The sequence below is a fragment of the Geotrypetes seraphini genome, chromosome 7, assembly GCF_902459505.1.
Source record: "Geotrypetes seraphini chromosome 7, aGeoSer1.1, whole genome shotgun sequence".
In the NCBI taxonomy this organism is placed as follows: domain Eukaryota; kingdom Metazoa; phylum Chordata; class Amphibia; order Gymnophiona; family Dermophiidae; genus Geotrypetes; species Geotrypetes seraphini.
Window position 1 is genome coordinate 153710671 of NC_047090.1, and position 13907 is coordinate 153724577.

Consider the following 13907-nt stretch of genomic DNA (forward strand, 5'->3'; position numbering starts at 1 on the left):
CAAAGAGGACAAAAAGCAAGGGGTAGCCACAGGGTTGTAGAACCAAAAGCAAATTTATTATATCCAGCACCTAGTGGCATATATAATAAGACAAAAAAGAAAGAAAATAGGCTATTTTAAGGCCATGGTAAAAATGGCCTTAGAGCTTAGGGAAGACTGTCGTAAGGGTGTGCTAAGGATCATTTTAACTGCTGCTTAATAAAAGGACCCTTGAGAGAAAAATCAGATTGTACTCAACAGAATATTTGTTTAACAAAGGAAAAAAAAAGATAACTAGTTTTGAAAATATTGAAATATTTTGCCAGAAGCAAAAAACCCCATTAAACCAAACATCTTGGCCATCTACAATTTTAAATCTACATGAGAACAACACTTTGAAAGAACTAAAGCAACCAACCTTCCAGCTGTTTCTGAACTCTCCTCAGCTCTTTCAGAATGGAACTTATTTCCTATAAAGAAAATATATATATATTTTTTTAATAGCCATCATTCAGACAAACTTGCAAAAAAGCTGGTGTTCTTAAAAGTGCAATCGGACTTATAAACCATAATTTCATTCAGCCCAATGTTTAAAACCACTTATATAGACAGCAGTGCATATATTTGTTCTTAAATTTGGCCTGTAGGAAATGCACAATTCTGGCCATTCAAGTCATTAACTCCCAAATTCTATATATAGCACCAAAGGTTAAGTGCATAACTGAGCATGCAGTTATTGAGTGGGGCCAGGTACATATGTAATAATTAACTAATTACCAATAGGTGACATTAACATGCATTAACTGGTGCTAATTTGCCATAGGGCATGTAAAAAACGTATGTACCTAATTCTATAAACAGGGCACAACGTCTCTCATGCACAAATGTAAAAAGGGTGTTTAGGCACATTTCAACTATTCTTACGTGCATTATATAGAACAGCTGCATTTACTTCCCCAACTGCCGCATTTAAGCCAGCGGTTACACCAGCCATATACATGATGTAAGTTGTCACGCCAAACGTTTGGTGTGTAACTGCAGACTTACACTAGTGTTCTACAACAGATTTGGCACGTAACTCTGCCACTATAGAATTCTAGCTTCACACCCAGTTTTTTGAGCACCTAACTTATTACTGAATTTACCCCTTTGTGGGCAGTTTTATAACAAGGCATGTGGTCTTAGGCACCCAATCACTTCCTCCAGACCCCTAAAAGAATGTCTATCTCCTTTGGCCGGCTCCCTCCTTCCATAGCAGTTTTCTTTGGAAAGCCACAGCTCGCGGCTGACCCAGCAGCCCCTTCGTACCTCCCCTTTTGTGTTCCGGCCGATTCTCTCCTCCCAGTGGCACTTCTCTTCATGAAGCTGCAGCTGCTGGTTCCAGAATGAGGCTCGCGACTGACCCGGAAGCCTTCCCTCACATCAGAGGGAAGGTTTCCAGGTCAGCCGCGAGCCACGTGCAGGAACCAGCAGGCACGGCTTTGCAAAGAGAAGTGCCACTGGGAGGAGAGAGCTGTTTGGCATTCTGGGGGCAGAGTTGGCACTTATGCAGTTAAGTGCCAATATTCCCTTGACCGTATCAGATAATCACTTAAATTTGGCTGAATAAATAGCAGTCCTAATATTTTTATTAATCAATTTTTTTAACCCGTCCTCCCAAAGGAGCTCAGAACGGGTTACAAAATTAGATAGTCAAGCATTTTCCCTATCTGTCTCGGCAGGCTCCCAGTCTATCTAATGTACCTGGGGTACTGGAGGATTGGTGACTGTGATGGGGGGGTGTATCCCATCACGTGAGAGGGATTCTCCCTTACTAATACTGCTATTACACCAGTTGACAGCAGAGGGCACTGGTTCATTGAGATGGCAGTTAGGCTATCCTCCAGCAGGTGGTGCTAATCTGCTAGAACAGGTCCTGTGAGACAGAGGTTAGGATTCAGGAGGGATGTGTATATCTGTTCCAGAGTGGAGTCAGCGGGAGAGGTCCCCTGGGAGAAATGCCCTGGTGAGAAAAGAGGCCAAGATGTCTCTAGGAAAAAGCCTGAGGCAGAGGCCCTGGAAGGAGGGAAGAGGTCCTGGAGTTTGGGTTTCCCTTGCTCTTAATATTAAAAAAACTAACGTGATGCTCTTCCCATGGAAAGACAATTCTACTCTTATTGCTCCCATTACAATAAAAAAACATACCATTACAAACAGTTAATAATACAAAAATCTTAGGGGTAACTTTTGATACAAAATTGAACTTTCATGATCATATTAGTACTATAGTTAAATCTACATTCTACAGATTACGTAGGATACGGTCTATTGCAAAATTTCTATGCCCTAAATCAATAAACATTCTTATTCATTCTTTAGTAATTTCAAAATTGGATTACTGTAATGCTCTTTTTAAGGGGATATCACTAAACGAAATCAAACGTCTTCAAATTGTCCAGAATGTATCCATTAAACTCATCACTAAGTCTAGAAAATATGACCATGTTACACCCCTTTTGATAGAAGCACACTGGCTCCCAGTTATCCATCGGATAACTTATAAACTCTGTTTACTTGTTTTTAAGTCTCTTCTTTACAAGACTCCTGCATTCATATTTAAACATTTAATACCATATCATCCAAGCAGAACCTTGAGGTCTAATGAGCAAAACTTATTGACCATTCCATCACTTAAGGTTATTAATACTAGACGTCAGTTTATTTTTTCTGTAACGGCTCCTCAAACCTGGAACGCTCTCCCAATCTACTTAAGGAATGAGCAGGACCTGGGAAATCTAAAAACATTTCTTTTTAAAGATGGTTTTAATATTTAATTAAACAGTTCTTAAACCAGTGATTTTATTATATTATACTATGCTTTGTGGTTACTTATTTCCCTATTGTATTTTCCCTTTGTTTTGCTTTCTTTATTAATTGTATTTCAAACCCATATCTTACCTTATGTTATGAGTATAATGTATAATGTATTTACCTAATGTTATTATTTAAAGTTTGTAATGTTTTGTCTCTATCTGATTATATTTTAATATGTTCATCGCTTAGAATTTGATTAAGCGATCAATCAAGAAAAATATTAAACTTGAAACTTGTGTGAATGAAAGTCATAAGAATTTAGCTAAGGTAGGACAAGCTGTACTATGGATGTAAGAATCCTGTTTAAGAGGTCTGTTTAAGTGGTTATGAAACCCGCAAGAGGCTATATTATTGAGAGTCTGGAAGGTCTGCAGGGAGCCAGACCTATGTTAGAGAATCCTGCAGTATATATAAATTGAAGGTTTGAGGACTATGGAAAGTTTGCCTCTTAACTCAAGAGACACTGTTCTTTATTTCTGTGCCAGAGAAGTGATAAGCCTCAATATTTGGTTAATAATGGGTTTTGTTTCACTTGGAATCATTTGTCTAACTGTGGTTTATGAAGGCTTTGCTCCCACACTATCACAGTGATTTGCCAAGGGTCACAAGGAGCAGCACCAGTTTTGAACTCACAACCTCAGGTTGCTGAGGCTGTAGCTCTAATGGGCCATACTCTTAAACACATAAACTTTAGCCACCAACCTCAAACTGGATATTCGATGCCGGTACCAGGACATGGCCTGGAACAGAACATTCAGGAATACAGCCAGCAGCAGACAAAAAACATTCCCGATTGCCGCCAGCTGAATATCAGCCAGAATACATTTAAGTAACAAGCACAATTACATCTGCTCCCAAGCAGGCACAAATAGCCACCTTTTTCTTTTCAGCCACAATTCCTGTGGGTTTGGTAGGGGAATTCTATACTTGAGAGAGTCCAGAGAAGAGCAACTAAGCTAATAAAAGGTATGGAGGACCTCTCATATACTGACAGACTGAAGAAGCTGGGGCTTTTCTCCCTGGAAAAGCGGAGACTTAGAGGGGACATGATAGAAACCTTCAAGATCATGAAGGGCATAGAAAGAATAGACAGGGACAGATTTTTTAAATTATGGGGAACCACAAGTACAAGGGGACACTCAGAGAAATTGAAAGGGGGAAGGTTTAGAACAAACGCCAGGAAGTTCTTTTTCATCCAGAGGGTGGTGGATACATGGAACACGCTACCGGAGGATGTGATAAGCAGGAGCACGCTACAGGGCTTCAAAGAGGGTCTGGACAGGTACCTGGAGGACAAAGGGATTGAGGGGTACAGGTAGGAGTAGAGGTAAGTTATAGGGATAGGATTAGAGGATTAGAGGCAGTAGAAAAATTAGGCAGGGGCACTGTTCAGGCAATTAGGCCTGATGGGCCGCCGCGGGTGCGGACCGCTGGGCAAGATGGACCTCTGGTCTGCCTCAGCGGAGGCAACTTCTTATGTTCTTATGCCTAGCTGCATGTGTGTGTGTATAAAAACAGGCTGGAAATAGGTAATGGGTATAAAATTAGATATCTTCTTTTTCTGTCATCTATTTTATGGAAAGTACAAAAGTTCCTTGGCAGAGCATTAAAACAAATTTATCTAAATGTTTATACTGTGTCTTCCCATAAAATGGGCTTCAAAACAGTTTTCACGGTAGGCCAGGCCTACACTATTTCTCAACTGGCATCCTCTAAGACAGGGGTGCCCACACTTTTTTGACTCGCGAGCTACTTTTAAAATGACCAAGTCAAAATGATCTACCAACAATAAAATTTTAAAAAAACACAACACAAACTGTACGCATAGAATTGTTAATTATCATTCCTATTCCGGGGTTTTTTCAAAGAGGTCAAAGCAGATGACTCTATGCACTGTCACCTCAGTAACAACCATACAAAAATAGACAAATATACCCCCATCCCTTTTTACTAAACCACAATAGCAGTTTTTAGCGCAGGGAGCTGCACTGAATGCCCAGCGCTGCTCTCGACGCTCATAGGCTCCCTGCGCTAAAAACCACTATTGCGGTTTAGTAAAAGGGGACCATATTGTAAAATATAGACAGCAGATATAAATTCAGACACATTTTGATCACTAAATTTAAAATAAAATCATTTTTCCTACCATGTCTGGTGATTTCATGAGTCTCTGGTTGCACTTTCTTCTTCTGGCTGTGCATCCAATCTTTCTTTCAGCCTGTATGCTTCCTCTCCTCCACACCTCATTCCCTCCCACAACTTTTTCTTCCTCTCTCCCTGACCTTTCTTTCTTTCTCTCTTCATGCCCCCTTTCTTTTTTTCTGTTTCTCTTCTGTCTCCCTGCCTGCCCCCTTTCTTTCTATCTCCCTGCCCTTCCCCAAGCCACTGCCACTGCCGCTGCCATCGGGGAACAGGACCCAAACCGCCACCAATGGATAACAGGTCCCAAAGCCGACGCCACCCCATTCTCTCCCTGCTTCGGGCCAACCTGCATTCCTCTCCCCGACGTCAATTCTGCCGTCGGAGAGGAAGTTCCGCCCAGCCAGGCAGCGATTGGCTGGCCCGAACTTCTTCTCCGACGGCAGAATTGACATCGGGGAGAGGAAGACTGATCAGCCCGATAGATCGCCAAGGCAAAGTGAGTCCTGGGTGATCGACTCACTTTGCCTTGGCGAGCTACCCGTCGATCGCGATCGACCTATTGGGCACTCCTGCTCTAAGACAACAAGAATTCCAGGGAAAGTCACTCACCCTGCCAATCAGATCCTTCCCCTTAGAAATATTAAAGTGCTTACCAAAAGACACAAGAATCCCATTTCTTATTATCTCAGGTTTCCTGCACTACTAGGTTCTCCAAGGTGTGCACAGATTTCCAGGCGACATCACTACTATGGGGGTATATCATGGTAACTTACCTTGTTGGAAGTCTTTAAAATTGGCACTTCATTTTCAAAGTTAATTTTAGCTTCTACTTCCTCCCAGGTCTTCTCTTTATTTTGGAACAGAATTCTGAAATAGTCACCAATTGGACATTTAAAACAAAACCCAAATGAACAGCAACTTTTAATTAACAATTACTTTGAGCATTTAGAGGGAAATGTTATCAATTTTTTCTGCACATAAAGCATGTTTTACACACATAAAATGGCTCTTGGAAACTGCACAGGAGTATACACATGTAAAAAGTAGGCCTGCTGCAACACTCTGCATTCCCATGGGTGTAGTTTGGGCAGCGTGACATAGAAAGAGGGGGCCCTGGGGGTCTGGGTCCCCTCACCTTGGGCTCAGAGCTGTTGATTGGCTGGCATGGATGTCCAAGTCCGCCAGCTGAAGAGATCCATTGCCTGACCCTCCCCCTCCTCTAGTGCTGTCTCAGTAGCGAGGAAGCCAGCAGTGTTTCTTCAGCCACCAACACTGGCACTCCTCACACATGCTAAGTTCAGGCATGAATTAAGCATGTGAGGGAGTGCTGGCCTTGGCATCTGAAGCATGCCACCAACTTCTGCGCTGCTCAGGCAGCTCTGAAAGGGGGCTTGGACAGTGGATTTTGGGCATTCCCGCTAGCAAAGTAATATTTTTAGCTCCAGGGGAAAGAGGAGAAACAGAGAGGAAATGCCCGCGCCCCCCTAGAAATGTGTTGCTTGTTATGCCCCTGGTACATTACACTCCAAAACCAATCAGAGATGTCTCCAGACTATCGCCCACTATACACTACACAAATTAACAGCCTTAAACAGCTGAATGACCGATGATGACAAAGCACAAAATAAACTGATCTTTCAGAAGGAAGAGTCCACAGATGACCACTGAAATACATATGGGTATGAATATTGTCTTCTTAATTTATGTCACCAAAAGTGATGGAATTTTTATACATCTATAGATTGAAAAGTAAAACAAAATTATGTTTATCTGCACAAGCAACATTTGAAAGTTGCACAAATGTAACAGGAAGTTTTTCAGACTGATGAAAGAAACGCAAACCTATACTGAAAGGACAATATTTATGAGCCTTTTGATTAGGCATCCGAGGTCTTTTCCTTTCAAAAGATCTGTTTAATTTTGTGCTTTGGCATCGTTAGTGATTCAACTATTTAACAGGCAGGGTTGAAATACACTCACATTTTAAAAATTATGCTGGGAGAGTGTACAAAAACACACACATTTACATTTTGGAGTCAATTTGTGCATGAGCATGAGGAGGCTACCGGGGTCCACTGCAGGAGTCTCCTTTATATAACAGCACGTAGCCATAAAAAGGTACCCCACTGTACAATTATTCCCTTAGAGGAGTAGCAGCTTATTTTTGTTCATTTTTATATCCCATCCTCCCCGGAAGCTCAGAACGGGTTACAATAAAATTAAAATTAGGTACTTGGAAGTTCCCTAACTGCCCCGAAGGCTCACAATCTAGCTAAAGTACCTGAGAAAACAATTATTAAATAGCAAAGATATAATAATTCAAATAATAAAAAATAAATCCATTAAAACATATTCAGATAGGAAAGATAGAGATAGAGACAAGATATGTACATCCCAACAAGTATTCAGTGAGTAAATGAAATTAAAATTAAAAATTTTGAATTAAAAAATAAAATATAGAAAATATAAAAGAAAATATTTGGACTTTGGAAGGGTGGAAAGAGTAGAGAGAGGGAATAGGAGTAGAAGGAGGAACCGTTAGAATTCTGGGGAAATTTAAATGATGAAATAAAACAAAGGGATAAAAAACAATATGGTAGAAGATATGGTAGACATAATGGTAGAAGAGACAGGAGGGTCTCAACTCCGCTTCAGTCGGGCCACCATCACCACCATCCCTGGCACATCAGCCACTTCAGGCGGGCAACCAGGGGTGTCCAGTTCAATTCCACGGCAGCTCTTTGTGCTCTTGGGCAAATCAAAATTACACTGCAAGTCCTCCAGGGAGAGGGAAATACCTTGGGGGCTTGAATGTAATTCACTTGGAAGTACCACCAAAAAAGGTGAGAGCAAAATCCAAATAACTAAATAAATAATACAGTTTCAAGCTCCCCTTACAACTTGCAAACCAAAGGGAAGCTATTCTCTGACAGGGGCTTGTGGATAGCTTTGTAGTATGTACCCACAAGATTATAGATATCACCTCTCCTCTGGAATGTGTGCACTAAACTAAAGCTCCTTGTTATGTCCCTCAAGCTAGAGCTGTCTCTGCTTCCCACCTATCACTGGGGGGAGGAGCACACCCATTTATCTGGGGGGAATCCTGCTAGAACTTACCTATAAATGCCTGTGGAAACGTTTTTCATGAATGTGTAAGATGGACATGTGCACACTGTAGCTATTGTTGTTTGGATATTGTAACATTAAAAGTGAGCAATTAAAAAAGGATTGCACCCTTAAATTTTGTATTAGGATTGGATAAAAAGCACAGAACCTGAAGTTAAAGTTTAACAAATAAATTCAAATTTTTTTTTTTTGTTTAAATACCTACTTCATTTTTTCTGCAAGGTTTTCAGTATTGGCACGGATTGTATGGGACAACTGTGACACGGGATTTAGCATTAAGTTGTCAAAAATCACCTGAAACATAAGAGAAAAGGGTACAATAATAATGTAAAATATATCTACCTTCAGGCAATATTCTGTTTAAAGCCCAAAGATGATCATTAACATCTGGTGCCCCCCCTTTGTGTTTCATATCCTAACTTTATCCACTAACTTAGGGCTCCTTTTACTAAGTAGCGCTAGAGGTTTTTGTCGCAGGCTGCTGAGGTAAATACTCCGATGCTATGAGCATCGGAGCATTTAACTTGCTGGCCTGCGCTAAAATCCTTCAGTGCCGTTTAGTAAAACCTAATGTTAGCCAGTAGAAGAAGAAAGAGGATGTTGAGGTCCCTCTACAGATGGTCAGTGAGGCCCCACTTGGAGTAGTGTGTTCAGTTTTGGAGGCCGTATCTGCCCAAGGATACAAGACAACTTGAAGCACTCCAAAGGAAAACTATGAAAATGGTAGAGAGTTTGCACCACAAGAAGTAGGAGAAGAGACTAGAAGACCTCAACATGTCTACTCTAGAGGAGAGGAGGGACAGGGGTGATATGATACAGATATTTAAATATTTGAAAGGTATCAATATAGGACCAAATCTTTTTTAGAGAAGGGAAATTGGTAAAATTAGAGGACATAAATGGAGGTTGGAGGGTGGTAGACTTAAGAGTAACGTTAGGAAATTATTTTTCATGGAGAGGGTAGTGGACGCCTGGAATGTCCTTCCGAGGGAAGCGATAGAGCAGGGGTGTCAAAATCCCTCCTCGGGTTTTCAGGATTTCCCCAATGAATATGCATGAGATCTATTTGCATGAACTGCTTAAATGCATATTCATTGGGGAAATCCTAAAAACCCGACTAGATTCTGGCCCTCGAGGACCGGAGTTGCCCACCCCTGATATAGAGGTACTGTGAGTTAGTGATGTTTTTTCACATCCGGGGCTGTGCTACAAAACAGAGCCTAGACAGACAGCAGTTCCAGAGTGGCTGAGCAGTGCTGCTCTGAACTGTCTTAGCCGACCCACTTCTAATTTGCAGACTAGTAAGTGACTGGGTGGGAGAGTGAGGAAGAGTGGCGCCGTCGTTCCCATAATCACCTCTATTGTAGGGCATTAAAATTCCCACACCAGCTACTGAAGTAAGCTCTAAGATGGCGGCCAGGAGTTTCTCTTAGTTATTCATGAACTTATGGTATTCGCAAGGGGGCTGCACACCTAATCCTCACGAACATGGAGGGGAACCTGTATTTTACAGGTATGCATATACATGGGCGGAGTATATGGGACTCATATTTACGCACGGTGTGGTGTAGTGGTTAGAGCTACAGCCTCAACACCCTGAAATTGTGGGTTCAAACCCCGCACTACTCCCTGTGACCCTGGGCAAGTCACTTAATCCTCCATTGACCCAGGTACATTAGATTAGTGAGCTCGCCCGGACAGATAAGGAAAATGCTTGAAATACCTGTATGTAAAACCGCCTTGAGTGTTGGTTGTAAAACCACAAAAAGGCGGTATACAGGTCCCAGCATTCAGGCATGAGCACTTACACCAGCTATACCTGGTTTTAATGCTCAAACCTAAATTGTAAGCGTATGTTTCAGCAGTTACACTAGAATTCTATAAAGGAAAGCAGGTCCTTACTTTCCTTTATAGACTAGACATCCTGTTATAGGATGTGTGGCAAATGCAACAGCTTCCCAAACTTTAATGAACAGAAACCCCTAAATGCCTTAACTCATATGATCAATTTTGGAAAAAATGAATGGCTGTTTTCTAAACTTTAGAGGGGAACAGAGGGTGACATTAAATCTATTCTTGTTTTTATCTGTTCTTTTATCTGATTCTTTTATGAACCTGAATTGTTGAGGGGTACAGTTTCTACATATTTGTATATTTTTATGTGACGGTATTATACTACATTATACTACATTATACAGTAAAACCTTGGATTGCAAGTTACTTGATATGCAAGTGTTTTGCAAGACAAGCAAAACATTTTATTAAATTTTAACTTAATATACAATCAATGTCTTGCAATACGAGTACATACAGTACATACACATCACAACTGAGCTGATGGTTTTTCTCTCTCTGACGCTGCAAGAGTGTAGTGACTGTTCTAAATGAGCGAGGTCTTGCAATACAAGTACATATAGCATTTTGTATTAAACTTTTTGGGTTGTGGAATGAATCGTCTGAGTTTCCATTATTGCCTATGGGGAAATTTGCTTTGATATACAAGTGCTTTGGATTACAAGCATCTTTTCGGAACGAATTATGCTCGCAAACCAAAGTTTTACTGTATATGTTACTTGAATGTTCTTCCATTCTGGTACTGTTTGCATCATACCGACATTTATCAAATTCCTGTTATATGATTTTCCTACAGTGTTGTTGAATGTTTATATTTCTGATACTGTTTCATATTATTCCATCATATCTACCCAACTCTCATCCTACTTTGAGAGATTCTCCATTCTCCTACCCTGTCAACATGGCTTCAGACCTAACTTCAGCACCAAATCTCTACTGGCCTCATTAATCTCAAAGGTCCAACAACTTCACTCTCGCAATAAATTTGCTGTTCTTCTTCAGTTCGACCTTTCTGCAGCTTTCGACATTGTTCACCATGACATACTAATTCTCCAACTCTCTGAAATTGGCATAAACTCAACAGTCTTAGATTGGTTCTCAAAATTCTTACGTTCACGCTCCTACTCCGTTAACATGAATGGCTCCTCGTCCCTCCCTTGGAAACCGATTTGTGGAGTTCCTCAGGGTTCACCGCTATCCACGATTCTTTTCAGTATTTATATGTCCTCCCTGAAACTCTTCCAACTATCCCCCTTGGAAACACTTTACACTTACGCCGATGACATCCTTGTCCTCCTCGAGACCGACTCTAATCTCACCAATCTCTCTGAAAACATCTCTTCATATATTTTGAACCTCCATTCCTGGGCCCTCACCGTACAAATGAAACTAAACGAGACCAAAACAAAACTACTTTGGCTCAGCCCAAAATTAGATCAGCTACCCACCCTCATTCCACTATCCTCTGGCACCACATTGCAACTTGAGCACTCAAGCAAAGTTCTGGGCATCATCATTGACTCTACACTGTCCTTCAACGATCATCTTAACTCCCTAGTAAAAAAATGCTTCTTCAATCTTCAGATGTTAAGGAAAGTGAGATCCTGCTTCCATCAACAACACTTCGCTGTCCTCGTACAATCCATCATTCTTTCCAGACTGGATTACTGTATTTCCATCTACTTAAGCCTTACAAAGAAAAGCCTTCATAGACTTCAACGGATTCAGAACACCGCAGCTAAACTAATCTTCGCAAAAAGCAAATCTGACCATGTCTCCCCGCTTATGTCTAAGCTTCACTGGCTCCCAGTAATCTTTAGGGTCCACTACAAATGCGCCTGTCTAACCTTCAAATCTCTACACGGCATCCTTCCTCCCCTTTTTCCACTATCCTGGAACTCCTCAAATCCCAACACCACCAGATCCATTAAAAAATTCAAACTAGCCTTCCCCTCTCTAAAAGGCATATCCCATTCAGGAAAATTAGGGACATCCATCGTCTTCAGGATCACCGAACTGTGGAACAGCTTTACTGCCCCGTTTCGGAGTCTAGACTCCCTCCAACTCTTCTGGAAACATTTGAAAACTTGGCTTTACTCTAAAATATAATTGTCCTCTCCCTATTCAATATTCTATGTCCCTCTTAACTTTCTCTTTACTATGTACTTCTCTTTCATTGGAGTTCCTTCTTTATCTATTCCTGTAAACCGTGTCGAGCTCTACTTCTGTGGAGATGATGCGGTATACAAACTTAAGGTTTAGTTTAGTTTAGTTTAATATTAGTTTCAATTTGCTTTTTCCACATTTACCTCATTGATTGTATTTATGCTTATGTTTGGTCATTTTACTGTTGTTATGTTAAAACTGTTGTTCACTGTCTTAGGTGACAAAGACAATTGGGTGTCATAAAGACAGTTAATATATCTCAATAAATAAATATGCACTTTATTGCATATTTTTTCAATTTTTTAAGGCTGCACATGAATTGCGATTAACACATTAATTATTAATCATGTGCTACCTGGATTTTCCCTCCCTCCCAGCAAGTTTGGGTCTCTCCTTCCTCTCCCAAACCTGCCCACAACAATCTCTCAGGTCCCCCCTTCCCCATCGGGTATATATTTGGAAAAACAAGCATGTCCGGACCTGCAGGGCCAGCAGCATACATACTCAAAGGCTGCCTGTGTCCTGTACAGACCTTTCCCTCTGCCCTATCCTGCCCTTCTGAAACAGGAAGTTGCATCAGAAGGGGCAAAACCAGTTAGAGGGTTGCAGGCAGACTTTTGAGTACAGCTGCCACTGGTGCTGCAGGGTTGAAGACGTGCTTGTTTTACCAATGGTGCACCAGGTGGAGTGGGGGGAACTTTGAAAGAGATCCGTGAGCAAGTCCAGGAGAGAAGGGAGAAATGCTGGACTGGGTGGGAGACAAGGGGCTTGAGAAAGAGCTGTGGACATGTCTGGGAAGGAAGAAGGGGCTTGAGAGAGCGCTTTGGTCGGGTCCATGAGGGGATGGAGACAAAGGAGAACTACAAGCAAGCCTGGCAGGGGAGGGAGAGATACCAGACCAGGTAGGGGGAGGAGGGATTGAGAGAGAATTGCAGATAGGTCTGAGAGAGCAGAAAATGCAAGGGAGGGAGGGAAGTGGAAAGAGAGGAACAGGAGAGCTGTTGGGAGGGAAGAAAGAAAGAGTGAGATAATGGGCTTGGGGTGGAGAGGGTGGAAGGAGGGAGGAAAAAAGAGGTGTTGGATGGTAGGCAGACAGGAAAGAAAGAAAGGAAGAAATTTGGTCTTTCATCAGTGGCATAGCCATGGCGGTGGGCCTTGGGGTCCTGGATCCCCAACTTTGGGTCAGGCCCTCTCCAAGCTGTAGTACTTGTTCAATGGCTAGTGGAGTAGCTGAAGCCCTGCCAATGGAAGAAACCAGCTGCCTGAGTCACCCCTTTCTTTCTCATATTGCCTCAGAAGCGAGGTAGCCAGTGGCGTGCCTCCACTCCCTGAGCCTGCTCCATTTATGCACAGACTAAGCACACTTGGGGAGAGCAAGAGTCAGCAGCTGGAGGAACACTGCTGACTTCCTTGCTCCTGAGGCAGTATGAAGAGGAAAGGGGCAGCTTTGGCAGTGAATTTCTTCAACTGGCAGGGCTTTGGCATCCCCAACAGGAAAGGCACGATATCTAATGCAGGGAAGGGAGAGGGAGAGAAAATGTGTGCCCCTCCCCAACCACAATGGGCTACTGGCTATGCCCATTGCCTTTAATTGCAAAATTAATTGCAATTAAAAATTTTAAGCGAAATGCAGCTCTAGTACTTTTGTCTCTTTGATGATAAACAATGTATCAATATGCTATTTTGTTTTTACTCTGCCTACAACTGAATATAGTTAAGCAGATTATAAGTAATTAAATTAAAATTTGTCACAGGAAGGGCAATTGATTTTGTAGTGTGCTCACAGA

The 13907-nt window shown here is 41.8% G+C and overlaps 1 protein-coding gene across 5 annotated transcripts in view; it reads right to left on the bottom strand.

Annotated features, from left to right (window-relative positions):
- The window catches only part of CEP170B (centrosomal protein 170B), a 162640-nt gene that overhangs the window by 15901 nt on the left and 132832 nt on the right, over positions 1–13907 (bottom strand). For all 5 annotated transcript variants that reach the window (XM_033951231.1, XM_033951229.1, XM_033951230.1 and 2 more), the window contains 3 exons: positions 8306–8394; positions 5748–5841; positions 398–449 (listed from right to left, as the gene is read on the bottom strand). In XM_033951231.1, the coding sequence (XP_033807122.1) occupies positions 398–449; positions 5748–5841; positions 8306–8394 (235 nt within the window). The remainder of the gene's footprint in view (positions 1–397; positions 450–5747; positions 5842–8305; positions 8395–13907) is intronic.